The 18122-nt window shown below is 43.7% G+C and overlaps 1 protein-coding gene across 2 annotated transcripts in view; it reads left to right on the forward strand.

Annotated features, from left to right (window-relative positions):
* Positions 1 to 18063, forward strand: part of pvalb6 (parvalbumin 6) — a 48374-nt gene extending 30311 nt beyond the window's left edge. The window contains exons 1-5 of one of the 2 annotated variants that reach the window (XM_013135913.4): positions 12508 to 12677; positions 16144 to 16212; positions 16662 to 16794; positions 17244 to 17353; positions 17768 to 18063. In XM_013135913.4, the coding sequence (XP_012991367.1) occupies positions 16152 to 16212; positions 16662 to 16794; positions 17244 to 17353; positions 17768 to 17793 (330 nt within the window). In that variant the 5' untranslated portion in view covers positions 12508 to 12677; positions 16144 to 16151 and the 3' untranslated portion in view covers positions 17794 to 18063. Of the gene's footprint in view, positions 1 to 12507; positions 12678 to 16143; positions 16213 to 16661; positions 16795 to 17243; positions 17354 to 17767 lie in introns of those variants that run through there. The other variant, XM_010905437.5, reaches the window with a different exon arrangement.
* The last annotated feature ends 59 nt before the right edge of the window (positions 18064 to 18122 follow it).

Consider the following 18122-nt stretch of genomic DNA (forward strand, 5'->3'; position numbering starts at 1 on the left):
AGTGGAAGGAGTTATTTTTGCATTGTGCTCAATTGTCAAATGCCATGCCTGGAACAGCACAACTATGAAATGAAATTAGGCTGAATTTTGGAAGCATCATGCCACACCAAAGAGACACACAAGTTAAGTTTGGTTACTGACAAAATGTTGTTTCTCTTCAAGCACTCAGATACTCTCATCTTTCACAGGCTGTCAAACTCTCTTTATCTAGCTCTATCTCTCTGTCTAACACTATCTCTCTCACACTCTCTCTAGCTCCAATTCTATCTTTCTAACTTGTTGTCTCTTGAAAAGTTATTTCACTCAATGACTGAACAACGGCCTTTTGTTTGTGGATATTCCCACTCTTCACATTCTTTCTGTGTTGGTCTTCATTGATAAAAATACATTTTAGGGAAAAGGAATACAGCCCATGCTGTGATAATATGTTTACTTGCCTTTTAAGGTACCCACTATTTACTATTATTATAGTATCAACAAATGTTGCTGTAGAAGATGGTTAAACATGATGGGTTGGAGTATATTTGTAATTTTGTCCAACAATGTTTCAGTTTTGGCCTGCAAGGACAAATGCACTCAAGCAATTGAGATAAACTGTAATCCAAATGGCAACCGAAATGTAGTACTGTAGAGCACAATCAAATCTATGATTGGTTAGATTTAGTCCAGTCTGGACCTGCTTGTAAAAACTGTGAGTCATGCAACATCATTTGAGATTCAAAAACATTTAGGATGAATACTGAACACAAAACAACTCATTATGTTGGTTTGTTAAGAGGGAGACTAACACATTGGGCTTCAGGTTTAAGAACTGTGTTCACTCTCACGCATGCATGCATACACATGGACCCACATTCACAAACACACACATTACCAAACACACACATTCCCAAACACACACATTCCCAAACACACACATTTAAAAACACATACATTTACAAACCCACACATTAACAAACTCACACATAAAAAAAAACACACCTTTACAAACACACACATTCCCATACACACACATTCGTAAACACACAAATTTACAAACACACGCATTCACAAAACTACACATTCACAAACACACACATTCAAAAATGCCCAAATTCACTAACACAGTTGAGAAAGGAACGAAAACCATAGTGACAACGTTTCTTAGCGATTTGAGGGCTGGTTGAAACAAGTTGACGGAGTGTGGTTGATGTTTTATAACCCCATGTTGGGATGACCTACAATAAAGATATCAGCCAGATTAGGCTTTCTTATAGTGCTGAAAATAGGGATGTATATTACATCTTATTGGTCCAAAGAAATATGCTAATGGTTTAAAAACAGGGTATGACAACGCTTCGCTGTTTTCCCTCTCATATCTATGTCTCATTCCACCCATAGCCAGGACTATGAAAACATCTGATGAGCTTCTATCTTTTCTTAAAAGATGAACCCGGAATATTTACATTTATTTGAGTTTAAAAGTCTTCTTTTATCTTTTTCAGACAGTGGTCCGTCCCTCTATGGCTTTTTCAGATGTAACAGCAGTGATTATTTTATCTTTTTGGTAAAAGATTCATTGTTTCAGTTTCTTCCCATAAATCATACATTATTCAGAAATAGAGTTGTTCAAAGACTCTGACACAACCCACCCGACACCCCAATTAAAACACAACGGCAGTGTGTGTGTGTGTGTGGGTGTCTGTACAGTGTGTGTGTGCAGTGTGTGTGTACAGTGTGGGTGTGCGGGCGTGTGTGTGTGTGTGTACATGCGTGTGCATTCATACGCGTCTGTAGTCCCTCGCCCATTGAGTTAGGATTGTCTCGACTGAAATACCCCCAAAAATAAATCATGAATAAAAATGAAGCAACATTGTTTCCCGGACGGGGCTGAGATGTGATATCGTGTGAATGTACTTTCTGCTGAGACTAACTGGAGTTAGCGAAGTTTCTTATTCAGGCCGTTAAACATGTCTGAAAAAGAAGACCCTCTCAACCCTCCAGATGCGTCTCCGCGGCTGAACCACACACTGCTTAGTACGCAGGAAAAATAGGACCTCCAGTGATCCCCCCCCCGACGACGCAGCTGGCAGGTAAACCCACCGCCAACAGGTGAGATGAGCACTGTAATACGTGGACTGTGTGAATCCCAAACAGACCCGGTCCCCTGAAGCGCACTGCATCTCCCCTCTGTCCTTTGGTCCCCCAGTCGGACGTAGTGTGCTTCAAATGGAGTAGGGTGTCATTTGCAACGCGGCCTAGCAACCGAGGCTGCTCTGCCGGGGGGCGTTAGTGTGTGGTGGGTCGATGCGGACGGGGGCCGGCGCTTTACCTGGAGGTAATGGCTCAGGAGTGGCCTCCTACTGGCTCCCACACACACACACACACACACACATTACACACACACACATTATACACCCACATACATTATACACACACATTATACACTCACTCACCACAAACACACCCACATACACACACTACGTACACACACACACTCACCACACACACACATATTATACACACACACACATACACACACTGCGTGCACACACACTATACACACACACATCATTTAAATACTTGATTTAAGCTCACACATCTAACGCAGAGTTAAAAGAGGACTTGAAACACTTTCACGGTCTCTGTAGTCGAGGACATTGTAACTTTGGCGTGGTGGTAATTTAGATGAGGCTCATTTCAAACCTACATCATTCATCATGTGACTGTGCTACTTCACAGTGATTATGTTTTAGTTACATGTGGGTGGATATAGGATGAAAGGGCAGGTTAAAAGCTGTGGAAGAGCCAGTGATGAGAGGGCACTTAACGGTTACACCCCCACTGTTACCTCTAAGTGCCCTGGGATCTTAAGTGAGCACAGAGGGGTGGGACACCTGTTTAATGTCCCAATGGAAAGACAGAACCCCATGAATGGCAATATCCCGACACTGACATGGGACAGTGTCTCTTATGAATGTGTCAAGTAATGTGCACCTGCACTCTGAAGGCCAGGTGCTGTCAAGTAACGTGCACCTGCACTCTGAAGGCCAGGTGCTGTCAAGTAACGTGCACCTGCGCTCTGAAGGCCAGGTGCTGTCAAGTAACGTGCACCTGCACTCTGAAGGCCAGGTGCTGTCAAGTAACGTGCACCTGCGCTCTGAAGGCCAGGTGCTGTCAAGTAACGTGCACCTGCGCTCTGAAGGCCAGTTGCTGTCAAGTCTGTGGACATGACCGACGCTCCCGAATGTCAGTATTGCACAACAAATTGCCCTATCAAGCAATGTTCTTTAGGGATAACATTAGAGGCTTATAGTTAAGCAGCTTGTCAGTAAAGGCCCACTCCACACACACACACACACACACACACACACACACCCTTCTCTGACACACACACATAGACTGCAATCACTGCCCATGTAAGAGCTAATTGATTGTCTGATCTAATAACCCGCTCAACTGAGCTCCACCAAGCACCATTCACCTGCCAGGAGACCTTGACAGGGATGCAGTTTGAACTGCAATGCGGCTGGGTACTGGGGCAGAGCCGGGATCCCTGGGTGGCCTACGTTATGTTGGCCCAATGACCTTCACCTGTGCTCTGTCTCGCTAAGCACTGATGTCCATTTAATGTTCTTATAATGTCCAACGTCTGGCAACACAGATAGCATATCTGTCTGGATGGACACAAGCCAGTGCCAAGTGTGGGCTTTTAAAGCTTTTTTCGAAGATATTTGGGGGAGTGAATTGTTTCTGGTGATTAAAAGGCTGTGATGTGGCCATTTTGAGTTGCAGTTAACGCCTGAAATAATGAACTTCAACATTTATTGCCTTGGGGGTTGAGCTGGTGTTGCTGCGCACACGTCTATAGAACTGTTCAGCCATTTCATTTGACTGTATCAAGAGAGGCACTTTGTCCTCCATCCACACGGTTGAGGGACAACTTACGCTTCTGGGTTCAGCATTTCTGATCGTTTATAAAGTGAGCATATACACACATCATTGCACTACAGCATTGATTTGGTTACACATTTTATTGTATTCTAGTCAGTTAAAATGTCCATTAATCTCGCTGCTCTCTGCTTCTGCTTGTTAACGGCGTGTCATTGCACAGGGAACTGTCCGAGGTTCACAAATGTCAGTGTAGGGCTCTTATGTGGCGGCTGTCCAAACTCTCATGGTATATTTTGCTTCTGAAGCATGTGGCCTACAATCCCAAGGTCAAACTAATGTTGGTATTCATGGCCGTAAGTGGCTGGGTCTGTGGGTCTGTGTGTGTGTGTGTCTGTGTGTGTCTTGACACGCATGATTGCATTCCTGTGCCTGTGTGACACGCTATTACAAACGTATCACTTACTTAAATACTTGAGAAACCAACAGGAACACACTGTTATTAGAACACGCAGAGAATTAGAACCAGAGAATTAGGCATCAGAACATTAATGTATTAGGATGTCTGACAATTTTGTTGGACAATTAACTAAAAGAAGACCCAGAAAACCACAGTTGGTTCAGTAAACGTTCCCATAGCGTTTTTTAGGTTGCTGCAAATGTAGTCATCACAGAGAAACTGTCCAGTTGTGTTGATGATTATAGAATAATTCTACAATTGTTAAGAGAACATACACTGCAGTAACTGAGGTTTACTGGTAATATTTATCTATTATCAGTATTGTGGTTTTAAGATTTTTTTTACATTCTTCCAAAAATGTGTTTTCCCCAAATCACACATTTTAGAAAATGAAAATATTGAAAATGGAAAATGGTACAATGTCATTATATTTGCATGGTGAGTTATAAATAGGAATTGAAAGTGTCCTTAATTTTCAGCATTTGGAGAAAAAAGCATTACTTGTTACACAAAATATGCATTTCTATACGTAACTGTTTACACTCACCTAAAGGATTATTAAGAACACTAATACTGTGTTTGACCCCCTTTCGCCTTCAGAACTGCCTTAATTCTAAGTGGCATTGATTCAACAAGGTGCTGAAAGCATTCTTTAGAAATGTTGGCCCACATTGATAGGATAGCATCTTGCAGTTGATGGAGATGGAGAGTTGTGGGATGCACATCCAGGGCACGAAGCTCCCGTTCCACCACATCCCAAAGATGCTCTATTGGATTGAGATCTGGTGACTGTGAGGGCCATTTCAGTACAGTGAACTCATTGTCATGTTCAAGAAACCAATTTGAAATGATTCGAGCTTTGTGACATGGTGCATTATCCTGCTGGAAGTAGCCATCAGAGGATGGGTATATGTTGTTCATAAAGGGATGGACATGGTCAGAAACAATGCTCAGGTAGGCCGTGGCATTTAAACGATGCCCAATTGGCACTAAGGGGCCTAAAGTGTGCCAAGAAAACATCCCCCACACCATTACACCACCACCACCAGCCTGCACAGTGGTAACAAGGCATGATGGATCCATGTTCTCATTCTGTTTACTCCAAATTCTGACTCTACCATCTGAATGTCTCAACAGAAATCGAAACTCATCAGACCAGGCAACATTCTTCCAGTCTTCATCTGTCCAATTTTGGTGAGCTCGTGCAAATTGTAGTCTCTTTTTCCTATTTGTAGTGGAGATGAGTGGTACCCGGTGGGGTCTTCTGCTGTTGTAGCCCATCCGCCTCAAGGTTGTGCGTGTTGTGGCTTCACAAATGCTTTGCTGCATACCTCGGTTGTAACAAGTGGTTATTTCAGTCAAAGTTGCTCTTCTATCAGCTTGAATCAGTCGGCCCATTCTCCTCTGACCTTTAGCATCAACAAGGCATTTTCTCCCATAGGACTGCCGCACACTGGATGTTTTTCCCTTTTCACACCATGCTTGGTAAACCCTAGAAATGGTTGTGCGTGAAAATCCCAGTAACTGAGCAGATAGTGAAATACTCAGACCGGCCCGTCTGGCACCAAAAACCATGCCACGCTCAAAATTGCTTAAATCACCTTTCTTTCCCATTCTGACATTCAGTTTGGAGTTCAGGAGATTGTCTTGACCAGGATCACACCCCTAAATGCATTGAAGCAACTGCCACGTGATTGGTTGATTAGATAATTGCATTAATGAGAAATTGAACAGGTGTTCCTTATAATCCTTTAGGTGAGTGTATGTATAAAAAAAAAGAAATTCCTTACAAACTTTCCACCATCTAACATTAGGACAGTTTTGCTAAGGATGGCCAGTCTGGCTAACATACAGCTCCGGAAAAAATTCAGAGACCACTGCACCTTTTTCTTTCCTTTCCCAAAAAGTTGAAAAGGAAAGTTTTGAGTGAGGAACAGAAGTGTTCAGTTTGCAGTGGTCTCTTAATTTCAACCCTTCTGTACCTCTCTCAAAACCTTCCTTTTTTCGCGTTTTTGGAAATGAAAGAAAAAGGTGCAGTGGTCTCTTAATTTTTCCCAGAGCTGTATTACATTTGTAGCATCGTCGCATGCAACTTGAATCCCCTAACCCCTAACCTGTCTCCCGTCACCTCCCTCTCTCCCGTCACCTCCCTCTCTCCCGTCACCTCCCACTTCCCCCCACCTTGTTCCCCTCACCCTCCTCCTGTTTTCCCTCCTTAAATTAATTTCTCTCGCCTTTCTTTCGCTTATACCCCCTCTAGATTCCCACACTCTTCTACTCCCCCCCCCCAGCATACCTCCACTCCACAACCTCACGTTGCACTGAAAGCCTGTGTCTCCGATCCGAGGGCACCTGTTCAGCGGATTACTCACCTCCCTGTGCCAAGTCCGGCACGGACCAGTTTGGATGCCCTCACCGTGTCCCAGATTACACCCCTTTTCCTATGTAGTGCTCTACGGAGCCCATACAGCCATGGTCAAACTAGTGTGCATTGTAGGCAGTAGGTTGCAATTCGACACATACCTTATTGACTGTATGAATCATTGTCTCTGTCCACGTCCAGGGTTTCAATTGTCGCCTCACCTGGCTAACATAAAGTTAATCGGGATGATTTAGTCAAAATGTGTTGGTGTGAAGCTAATTAGCCTTGGTTCCAAAATATCTTTGGGATCAAAGTTACCCATCGAGTGCCAATCACTGAATTTGCTCAATTGCCCTAAACAGTTTGCTCCAGATGACTGGTTGGGTTGAGGAATATGGAGAGATGAAAAAAACAACATAGTATTTAGCTAGCTGATACAGTGGTTGCAAAGTTTCTTGAAAACTAAACCAAGATGGACAAGGGGATGTTATTTCCAATAGGAGGCTAGTAAGCTGAGTGGGCAGAGCCACAGAACGAAAGGCAGGCAGTGTCAAGCACACCAGGAACGTCTCTGAAGCATTATTCCATCAAAGCTTCTTCACATTTGGGTGTACTGAGTGAGTAACCCAAAAGTGACTATAATTCTAACAATTTAGGATTGAAATTAACTGCAATTGAATCTAGAAAACAACCTCATCTGATAATGTTTCATCATGCATCAGAAGATGCTCGCGGCCTGCGACAGCGCTAAATCATTGCAGCGGTATGCCGTCGTAAGAGAGGGGTCCGTCCGTCTCAATGTTTCAACTGCAGACTCTCATTTGTTAAGGCTAAGGGAGGACAAATCCACCCAGTTGGAGCTTTCTTCAACAACTTTTGTCATGGCTGTCCAGCTTTCATTCTCCTCTCATTCCCAGTGTCAGGAACCATGGACGCCCCTGTCCATCTTGTCCATCTCTCTCCCCCCCTCTCTCTCCCTCTCCCATTCTCTCTCTGCCCTTCATGGCTCTCTACCTCTCCTTTGGATGACACAATCTCCTTCCAGATCTTCTCCGTTTCCATGCCTTCGCCTTTCCGTCTCTCTCTTTCTCTCTGTCTGCATTTCATTTTCTCTTCATCAGTCTCATTTCCCACTCTGTGTCTCCCTCGGAGAAAATGCTGAAACAGAGAAATGTAATAGTTGACGGCAGGAAGGTGATGGCCTGTAATGGCTCCATCCATAAATACAACAGAAGTAAAACGCTGAGTGTACCTTTACATTAGTTTAAAATGCTGCGTTAAAACATGTTTTACAGTTGCAAATAAATAAATAATACAAATAAGAACTAAAGTACAGCATGCAACACAACAGGAATTTAAAATACACCAGTGTGACTTCAGCTGAATACCTAAAAAGCTAACTTCTGTTTATATGTATTACCAGTGGCAGTCACATTGATACAAAGGGGCACGCCGTGTTAAATAACGTCGCTAAATAAGTGTATAAGTACGTGTTGCCTCTTTACTTATGTTCCTGTCTATTTAGTATATAGTTTTGGTTGAACATCAATCAATAAGAAAAGGAAAATGTAAAAAAAAAAAAATCTCATTGTAGCGTGACTAGAACCGGAAGCTCTTGTCAACTCTTATCCTCCCGTGAGGTGGGGGTGATTAGCATATCATTGTGTGGGAACTGCCTCAGTAGCGACCCCAAACGATTAGTTCTCCAATTAAAGTGTGGAACGGAGGCTCCTTGTGCGGCCGATGTTCTGGGTCTACAAAGCTGTGTCCATTGATAACATTCAAAACTAAATTCATTGGACTCGCTATCGCACCATGCGATTAACTATCAGGTCCAAACACGTTGTTTATTCTAATTCTCCCTTGCTTTCTGAGGCACTCGCTGGTCATTAAGCCTCCGGCGCCAAAGTGCCGGAAGAGTGTTTACTTTAAAATGAGTTGTGGCACGCAGGTCGAACGAACAAGGAAAAGGAACGAGACAATGTGCTGCGAGTCCCGTGTGGCCCGGCTGGCACAGAGTTTGGCTGACAACATGTACAGCACTTCTGTTTCTGTTCAATTGTGGATGTGGCGTGAATCTTCCTGGCCCTTTACTGTCCACAGTGTTATTTGCAAAAGTCTTTCTTTCTTTTAGTGGGTTTCAGAAACAGAGATTGCAAGTAATATCTCTCTGGATACAGATGGTTTAGTAAATTACCAGGGAAATAAATAAAGAGGAAATAGGTCCCTACAAAAAATCTGCCAATTTATTTATTGGTGGTATTAACACCAACTAAGTCTTGATCTGGAGCAGGGCTGATATGTGGAGAACAACAATCTCTGGCAACCCAACCTGGACAGTCACATTACTTGACTCCTGCCTCTTCAAAGAAAAATCTATTTCAAAGGGAAACTGAGAATGTCTGTAATAGTTAGGCTTTTCTTTAGGACTTTTAAAGCACCTCCCTCTGACTGTCTATCTATATTCCTCTGTCTCTCTCTCTCTCTGACTGTGTGTCTCTATCCCTCTGTCTGTCTGCCTCTCTCTATCTCGCTCTCTCTTGCTCTGGAATTGGGTTTTTTCTAAAACCTAGATTCTGTTTCCTCCTCTCTCTTTTTCTGTTCCCGAGGATAACTGGAAGTGTCTCTCACTGTAAATGGGATTGCATGAAGAGGAGAGATTCAGAAACAGAAAAATTGTGGTTTGGCTAAAGTATTTGAACCGGAGCATGATTTGGGCAAGAGCCAGCTGGAGCTGGGCTCCTTCAGATAGGAGTGACATGAGACCTGGGGGAGATGAGTTCCTGTATTTTAGGCACAACTGGGGCTATGTTCGCCAGCCACTGTAACATATAACGCTCTAAAGCCGCCCCCATGTGCCACGCTAAAGAAGAGCTCCCCCACTTCCTGAATCTTGTTTAACCTCTGATTAGAATCATATCAGTTGTAATATTAGTAATACTAGTAGTAGAAGTAGTAATAGTAGTAGTAGTAATAATACTAGGTGTAATGTACAGTATAACAAACAGGCAGAGATAAATTACAATCAAACTCACTGTGGTTTATGCGTTTTGATAAACAATATTAGATTTGACTATATAAATATGCTGGTCGGAATTCATCCTATTAGTACATCCATTGTCAAATAATCAACATCAACAAAATCGTCTTAAATGAAGCAACAGGGGTGTAAACAAAGAAGTGAAAACTGCAATGTCTATCAAATCTTATATGTTTTTGCTCATATGATTTTTATTGTGCCTGTCAATGACAATTAGAGCATTGGGATGGAAGAATTCCCCTGTACTTTTTTAAAAACTTTTTATTCACCTGATGCTCTTATCCAGAGCGACTGAGAGTTTACTGTCTTTCTTAAGGGCAGAACGACAGACTTTTCACATTGCATATTCCTTGAGGCACCCAAACCCGCCCTTGATTTACATCTCCTGATATTAGTCATAAAAATAATAAAATGCCACCGACCATCTGGATAAAAGATGGACTGGCCCAGCTGGTATTTTTCCGGAACGGCCCTATGGCCAGTTCATTCCTGCCACCACCCTCTCCAACACAGAGCACCATGGTCAGCTTTGATCCATAAAGAGAGAGAGAGTGAGAGAAGAGAGACAGAGAGACAGAGAGATGGAGAAGGGAAGACGGAGGGAGAGCGAAAATGAGAGCAAGAGGGAGAAAGAGATGGTGGGAAAGAGAGAGAAGCAGATATATTGGGATTAAGTCAAGTCTCCCATAGCACTAGAAGAAACAGAGAAGAAAGAATGAAAGAGAGAGAGAATATCCTTTGAATACGGTGAACAGGAGGCAGCAGTGATAAAAGAGTTAAACAGATAAAAGGGCTTTGGAGATCTGGACGTATTCAGGGAATAACATAACCACAGGGAAATGGGGATCAATTAACAAGCAATAACTTGCAGAGGTGTTCTTTATCAAAAGATAACTGATAAGAAATATGTCAAAATGACTCAACAGCTAATCAAACCTGTTTAACCTCATTTGAGTAATACACCCCAGTTAACACGTCTGTGAATACACGGTAGTTCAATTTGGCCAGACATCTATCAGATGTATTTAGAACATCCACCATTAACAACTTACAGTTTCTGGGAGGGCTGTGTGTCATTCAACTCTCGTCTTGTCAGTGGGTTAACACTCTCCATAGGGCATGTCTTCTGATACGTGCATGTTTTTCCAGATAAATTGTTTTTATGTACAGTGTCTACATTGAAAGATTGTCTACATGGACATCGTCACAACCTCCTCACCCCTCCACCACCTCCTCATCACTCCACTTCCTCACCCCTCCACCACCTCCTCACACCTCCTCCACCTCCTCACCCCTCCATGTCTCAGTACATGTCTACATGGACATCGTCACAGCCTCCTCACCCCTCCACCACCTTCTCATCACTCCACCTCCTCCCCTCCACCACCTCCTCATCACTCCACTTCCTTATCCCTCCACCACCTCCTCACCCCTCCACCACCTCCTCACACCTCCACCACCTCCTCCACCTCCTCACCTCTCCATGTCCCAGTACATGTCTACAAGGACATCATCACAGCCTCCTCACCCCTCCACCACCTCCTCACCACTCCACCTCCTCACCAATCCATGTCCCAGTACATATAACGCCCAAATGTCTCCACTGTCCTGGCTAACAGTGAACCCTGTTTATTGCACCCTGCAAATGCAGCGGCAGAACAGCCTTCACGTGCTACATTTCTGCCTCTAAATCTGCTCTTTCAAAGGTCATTAAGTACACACGCAACATTAAGTACACACCCAAACAACAATAAATACCCTCACATAACATGAAGCACACAAACACAATGTTAAGTACACACACACACAGACAACAGCTGACATGTGCAGTCCGTTGGTAAAGACAGATGAATCTATATGTGACCATGGAGAATCCTGAGGGGGCGTGGCCTCGTCCGCTGCGACAGGCCTTTATGTTTTATGGCCTGCTGATGCCGAGACCCTGTCCGGATTCTGACGCCACCAAGGTCATTTAGCCAGCGCCCCATATCACACCCTATCACCAGTATAGCCTAATACCACCCCGACGATATAGGGTGCCATTTTGAAACGTCCGAATCGTGTGAAAAAATAACGACGGTGGCCCAGAGATATCCGATTTCAGTTCCAGTACCGAGCATCCTTGGGCTTTGTTTTGCCGCCCGTCCGCTATATATAGCTGCTTCATTAGGGACAGGGAGACAGGAATGGGATAATGAAGGAGGATATCAAGGGATGGATATTAACTCGGCTGGCTGATGGTTTTGTGTCCCCAGTGAGAGGGACTGGCAGATGACAGGGACTTTGAGACTGAGCTGAAGTGAAAGGAGGCCTTGAGACGGGGGTGGGAAACCCTGTTCCTGTCGTACCTCAGGCTCTGTTCCCAACTAGGCGGCCCATCTGGCTCACTAACCCACAGCACAGGATCCGTTTGGTGATTCGGCGCACCTGCTATGGCAGGTCGGTCCAAACAAAAACATGAAGCAGGTTACTCTGGTTACTCACCCCAGGCTGAGGAGATGAAGAGAGGCGCAAGAGAGGAGGAGAGAAAGACAGACCGATTGAATTGTACAGAGAAAGGTATTTTTTAACTGACAGAGAAGTACAGGGAGATGTGAGGCATTTATAAAGGCAGAGGGGATTAAAAAAAAAACACCACCTGAGCGGGAGGCGTGAGAAAGTAATGTGCAGGAGCGAGGGAAGGAGGTCTGGCAAGAAAGAATGAGAGAGGGTGTGAGGTGAAATGGGAGCGAGGGATGGAGTAGTCGCTTATAATAGCAGGGTTTTGATTAGTTGACTGAGTGTTGTCTAGTGAATAGGGTTTCCATCTTCCCCTCCTGAAATAGTCAGAGGGGAGGGGTATAAAAAAGAAGGGAGTCGACCCTCGTGTCTCTATCGGACAGCCATCCATCCATCTCTGACCCCATCCTCCATCTCCTCTGTGACCCTTTCTCACCCTCATTCAGGTAAGGCGATGTGTGTTAAGGACCAACAAGCGTTGGGCCAGTTTACATATCAACTCAGAATATTCAGCTTTCAAACATTTTTTAAGTTTCATTTGTAACGTGAGACGACTGAAACTGGCTCAAACTTAAAATTTAGTAAGAGGCTGAACAGTGGAAAATGTCCCATTTTCAACACTTTAGATTTCGTCTGTTTTATAACTACTCACAAAAAAGTACTTTGTAGTAAAAGGATAGACAAAGCTGTGAGGTTAAGCACTTCTTGATGTCCTGTATGTGGGTATTTTACATGTTGAAAAACACTTTGAGTAGCTGCAATTTGTGGTGTTGCTTGTAATGACTCTCAAGGTCAAACCATAATGGAGATAAATGGAAACACAGCGGAGACGAAGAGGACATTAGCTGTGCACTGGAAATCGCTGACGCTGGGAAAATGTATTTTACTTTTATTTTTAAAACAAAGTCGCCACTCGCGAGGAGGAACCCTCTTCATGTTAAGTGTGATCAGCACACTCGTGTGGTATGCAAGTCCTCACATCTCTATGTTAATGCATATTCATGCTTTCGGTGAACTGCTTCAGCGGCCGGAGCCTCAGCTAATTAAACACCGAGACAAAAAGCATCAGCATCCCAAACAGCACACTGTTCTCTTCGTAGGTCACTATTTTAACCGGAGCCCCGTCAGGGAATAGAGTGCGATTCGGAACACGTACCGTGTCATAATCAAGTGCGTGTGCCTTAAACAGTTTAAATGTTGTTCTAAATGCAAATGGCGATTGTGTAATTTACATCTTGATATTTACTCCATTTAACCAAACTATTCTGTGTAAATTTCCCGCAACCTATTTCCGTCATTGATGTGTTTGGCATTTGCATGTAGATTATTGATTTCCCATCGCTCCAGACGATATTATTATTAATTTTATATCCGTATAATTAGATGGTGAGTCATAGCCGGGTTTACTGTGTGTGGCAACCAAGAGAGTTCCTACCCCACAAATGTCTGTTATAGTGGATTCTCGGTGCGTGTTTGTGTTTCTGGATCGAACGCAGTTTGTAATTCTCATGGGGTTTGCTCTTCTAAAGTTTTCAGTGCCGGGTTGTACTTCCGGACCTTTTATTATTGGTTCCACTGCAATATGCTCACTTAATCAAACACATATAAATGATCTGAAATTATTTTGAAACAGTATTGTTCAGTTGTTCAGCAATAATTTTTAGGGCTGTACTGAAGGTTAAGGTAGGAGATTTACGTTGATAATAAAGCAATTAAGGCCAAATTGGACACTTCTTTTATAGTGAATAAAATGTTTTAAAGGAGAAATAGGTGGTTATATATAAAAACCAGGTGGTTTGAATCCTGAAGGCTGATAACCCATGGTATATGAGAAAGTGACATCACACCACTTTTTAATAGTTAGGTGTCCAGACAGCTAGGCCGTGTTATATTGACCCTATACAACACCCCCTTGAGCCTAATTACTTACCATACACCACATATGACATGATGGTACACAGGCAATTCCAGAAATTGAAGTTACAATTACATTGGAGTGTTGTTCATATTTTGAATTGACCCCAAAACTGAACCCATAACTAAAGTCATAAAAACGGTAAGAGCGACAATGTTGTATAGTTGCTTCTGTTAAAATAGCATCCAGTCCACCATTTCTTCCTCCAGTCCTTGAAAGTGTCTGAGATGTTCTTGAAATACCAGTTAATTTACTCTTCTGCTATCATTATAGATCGTTCTGATAAGTGTTCCTCTGCACAGCAGGCTAAAATAAGAAGTCCCCAACTTACATAAGATTAGGATCATACCAGCTTGCCACCAACATTGGTTTAGACCATCAAGCTAACACGGCAAACTTTTCTCAGGGGCTCACTTGGCAGTCTAAGCCGCAGTATCTGGTAACAAAATCTCTATAATTCGATTAAAATAGTCAACGTAGTTGAAAGACATCCAATGATTTCACACCGAATGTCCACTAGCATGTTCTAATAGTCAGCTAAATACATCACCTTGAAATATGTCTGGACCTTCAGCTCACAGTGTGAGACGCCAAGTTGGTAACAGTAAATGTATCACAATTTGAGGTGTGACTTTGAATCTCTCCTTAGCGTGAACATCTGGGCTCACAACCGTTGCAGTTTGTGTTAAGAAATTGCAATAATAAAAGAAAATAAATAAATTCATATCTTTTAGAAGATAGCCTTGGTCACATATACACTGCCAGGACCTAATAATCGCATTACATTGAATGCATGGCATGGATATGTACACCTAAAAATAGGCATACTGCTTTTTATATGCATTGTTTGAAAGATCTACACTGACATTCATTCACTATATAACTGAAAGCCAAGCAGTGATGATTACTGATATGAAAAGCCTTGCTTCATATGGAACTTTATTACACAACACGACAACGTCATAACGGAACAGGAAAACAGATCAAATTACAATACTTCTACGTGTTTTTGTTCTCTTCAGAAAAGTGTACGAATTGAAAACAATACAACAACAAAAGGAGTAACACATGCATAGAAACACACACTCTCACCTGCAGATGGGACACACACACACACACACAAACAGAGACAAACACAGACACACACACAGTCACTACAAACGACCACAAACAAATACCGACACGTTATACTACAGCGAAGACGAGGGCTTTGAATTACAGGGCTCAGATTTCTTCAGACGCAGGATCTCTATCCTTAGATCTCTTATTCTAAAACACCCTGAACCTCACCCACCCCCTTCCCCAACACACACACACACACCATGCAGCTGCTGTACTGTGTACTAGGTGTAGGTCGGGTTGGGTTTCCCTCACCTCTGAGCGAGAAGGCATCCCACACACTGCAAAGAGAGAGAGAGCGTTTTAAAGGCAAAATGCAGGCACATTGAAAAGGCGGAAACGAGCAGTAGAACTCAGTAAGATGAGACTGTGGAGCCGTTCAGAAAACACCACTAACACATGTTACAGTACCAATCCAAGAAAGAGCTGTTGCGCGTTGATATTTATTTTTACTTGTGGTTAATTATCGGGAATCGAACCCAAACACTAGTTCATGTGCATGTTCAATGGTGCGACAGGGTCAACACTACATCTCTCTTATAACACCCCCACAAGCACTTCCCCAAGTTACATGTATCACACACCAACCTAAGAGGAGAGCACATCCACCAACCTGGCCCCTCTTCTTAATTTTCTCCTTCGGTCTAATTCTCCTTGCCCTGATTTCTTGCTCCAGTTCACAACTCTCACCAGTCTAACACAAGAAAGCCTCTCAGTTCCCTAATTGTTGATTTTTTTTGTTCTTCTGCCTTGTCCCGTCTTTCGTTTTTCCTTTCTTTTTTGTTCTTCTGCCATGTCCCGTCTTTCGTTTTTCCTTTCTTTTTTGTTCTTCTGCCTTATCCCGTCTTTCGTTTTTCCTTTCTCTTTTGTTCTTCCAGCTGCTGAGATGGCCATGAGCAGCATCCTCAACGCCGCCGACATCAAGAAAGCCCTAGATGCATTCGCAGGTGACCAAACACCCTTTTCTCCTTTTTAGTTTACTTACTTGCCGCTCAGTGTCCCAGACACGCGTCAAAACTAGATCGTCCATCCAACGTCTTTGACTGTGTCAGGAAAATAACCTTTTTAATTTTTTGCACATTAGTGGCCAACATGTATTCTTTATGCTGAAATCATAACAGAGAGAGCTCATTGGTTAAATAGATGTTTTTTCTGAGTGCCACACTGCTCCCTACAGATGTCTGCTTATGACCCAGAGCCTCATGGGTACTGGTACACTTCATATGAATAGGGGGCCACTGCATCATTACATCATTATTATACTGTCTTCATTTTTAGTGACCTAATCCATTTCTATCACAGGGAACCCGTCATTGTTGAGTGTGCATTTCTGTCTCGGTGTTAACGGAGCTGTGTGTTTGTGCGCATGTGTTTGTGTGTGTGTTTTCATGAACAGCGGAGGGGTCGTTTGACCATAAGAAGTTTTTCGAGATGGTTGGTCTGAAGGCCAAGTCCGCTGAGGATGTGAAGAAAGCCTTCCTGGTGTTGGACGCAGACGCCAGCGGATTCATAGAGGAGGAGGAGCTCAAGTGAGAGACACATGACCTACACCCATGGTGACAGGCAGACAGACAGGAAAATAGACAGACAGGCAGACAAGCAGACAGGCAGGAAGAGAAACAAGCAGGCAGACAAGCAGATGGACAGGCAAACAGACAGACAGACAGAGAGATAGGCATACAAACAAACATACAGAGAAACGTGCAGACATACAGACAAACCAGCAGACAGACAGTTTGACAGACATTCAGAGAGACAGGCAGACAGAAAGGCAGACAGACAAACCGGCAGACAGGCAGAAAGACAGAGAGAACAACAGAGTCAGGCAGACAGGCTTTGCCAACACACTTTTATAACCTGCAAACATGTGGACACACTTTTTTAAACACATGGACACACAAACACACATACTAACAGTTTAGGGACTAGTCAATCCCTGACTGGTGCTCTGCCTTGTCTCTTCACATTTCACCTCTAGGTTCGTCCTGAAGGGATTTGCCTCAGACGGCAGAGATCTGACCGACAAAGAAACCAAAGCATTTTTAAACGAAGCTGACAAGGATGGAGACGGCATGATCGGCATTGACGGTAACCCTCTCTCTATCCGACGTTCAGCCCAATTAGTGTTTCATTTAAAGGCCCAGTACTATGGAATACATTATGGAATATATTATTATAGAATCATTTTGCAGAAGAAAAAACGGAATGTGTTAAGCCGTATAGAGGTTGAATGACCGTACAGTTTGTGTATGTTGACACTTTTGGGGGCTAATTCGTTGGTTCCAGTGCATCAGACAAATACAAAATCTTTGCTGAAGTTTTTTAAAGAATACGGATATTTCTCATACCCGAAACTGCCCTTTGGGCTCTAGTGAAAATGAGAGCACTACAAAGGCAACAGAGTGCATTATGGGAAAGCATCAATGTCTGTGTCACTAGCGGAATCTGAAATTCCAGAGAATTCTAACATGTTGTCCCCTTTCCTTTGCTTCTCTCTTCCAGAGTTTGTGGCGCTGGTGCACGAGTAATAGACACCTCCCTAAACTGATTTGCGCTGCACCGCCCATCCCCCCGATATTCACCCCACCTGTCCCAGTCTGCAGCCGACACCCAACCCCTTCCTCCACCCTCACCCCCCCCTCCCCACGTCCACCTGCCCTCACCAACACTGAGCTCTGTCTTACTCAGCGCACTACTGCTCCTGGCCTGGTGGAGGACGGCCAAGGCCTGGCCCCACAACCCTGCTCACATAACCGTCCCCCAATCCCAAGCCCCACCCCTAGCCCCACCCCTGCCCCCGCCCCCAACCCCACCATCACCCCCATCCTCAACCCCAGCCCGACCCCCAACCCCAGAC

The sequence above is a fragment of the Esox lucius genome, chromosome 11 (assembly GCF_011004845.1).
Source record: "Esox lucius isolate fEsoLuc1 chromosome 11, fEsoLuc1.pri, whole genome shotgun sequence".
Classification (NCBI taxonomy): Eukaryota; Metazoa; Chordata; class Actinopteri; order Esociformes; family Esocidae; genus Esox; species Esox lucius.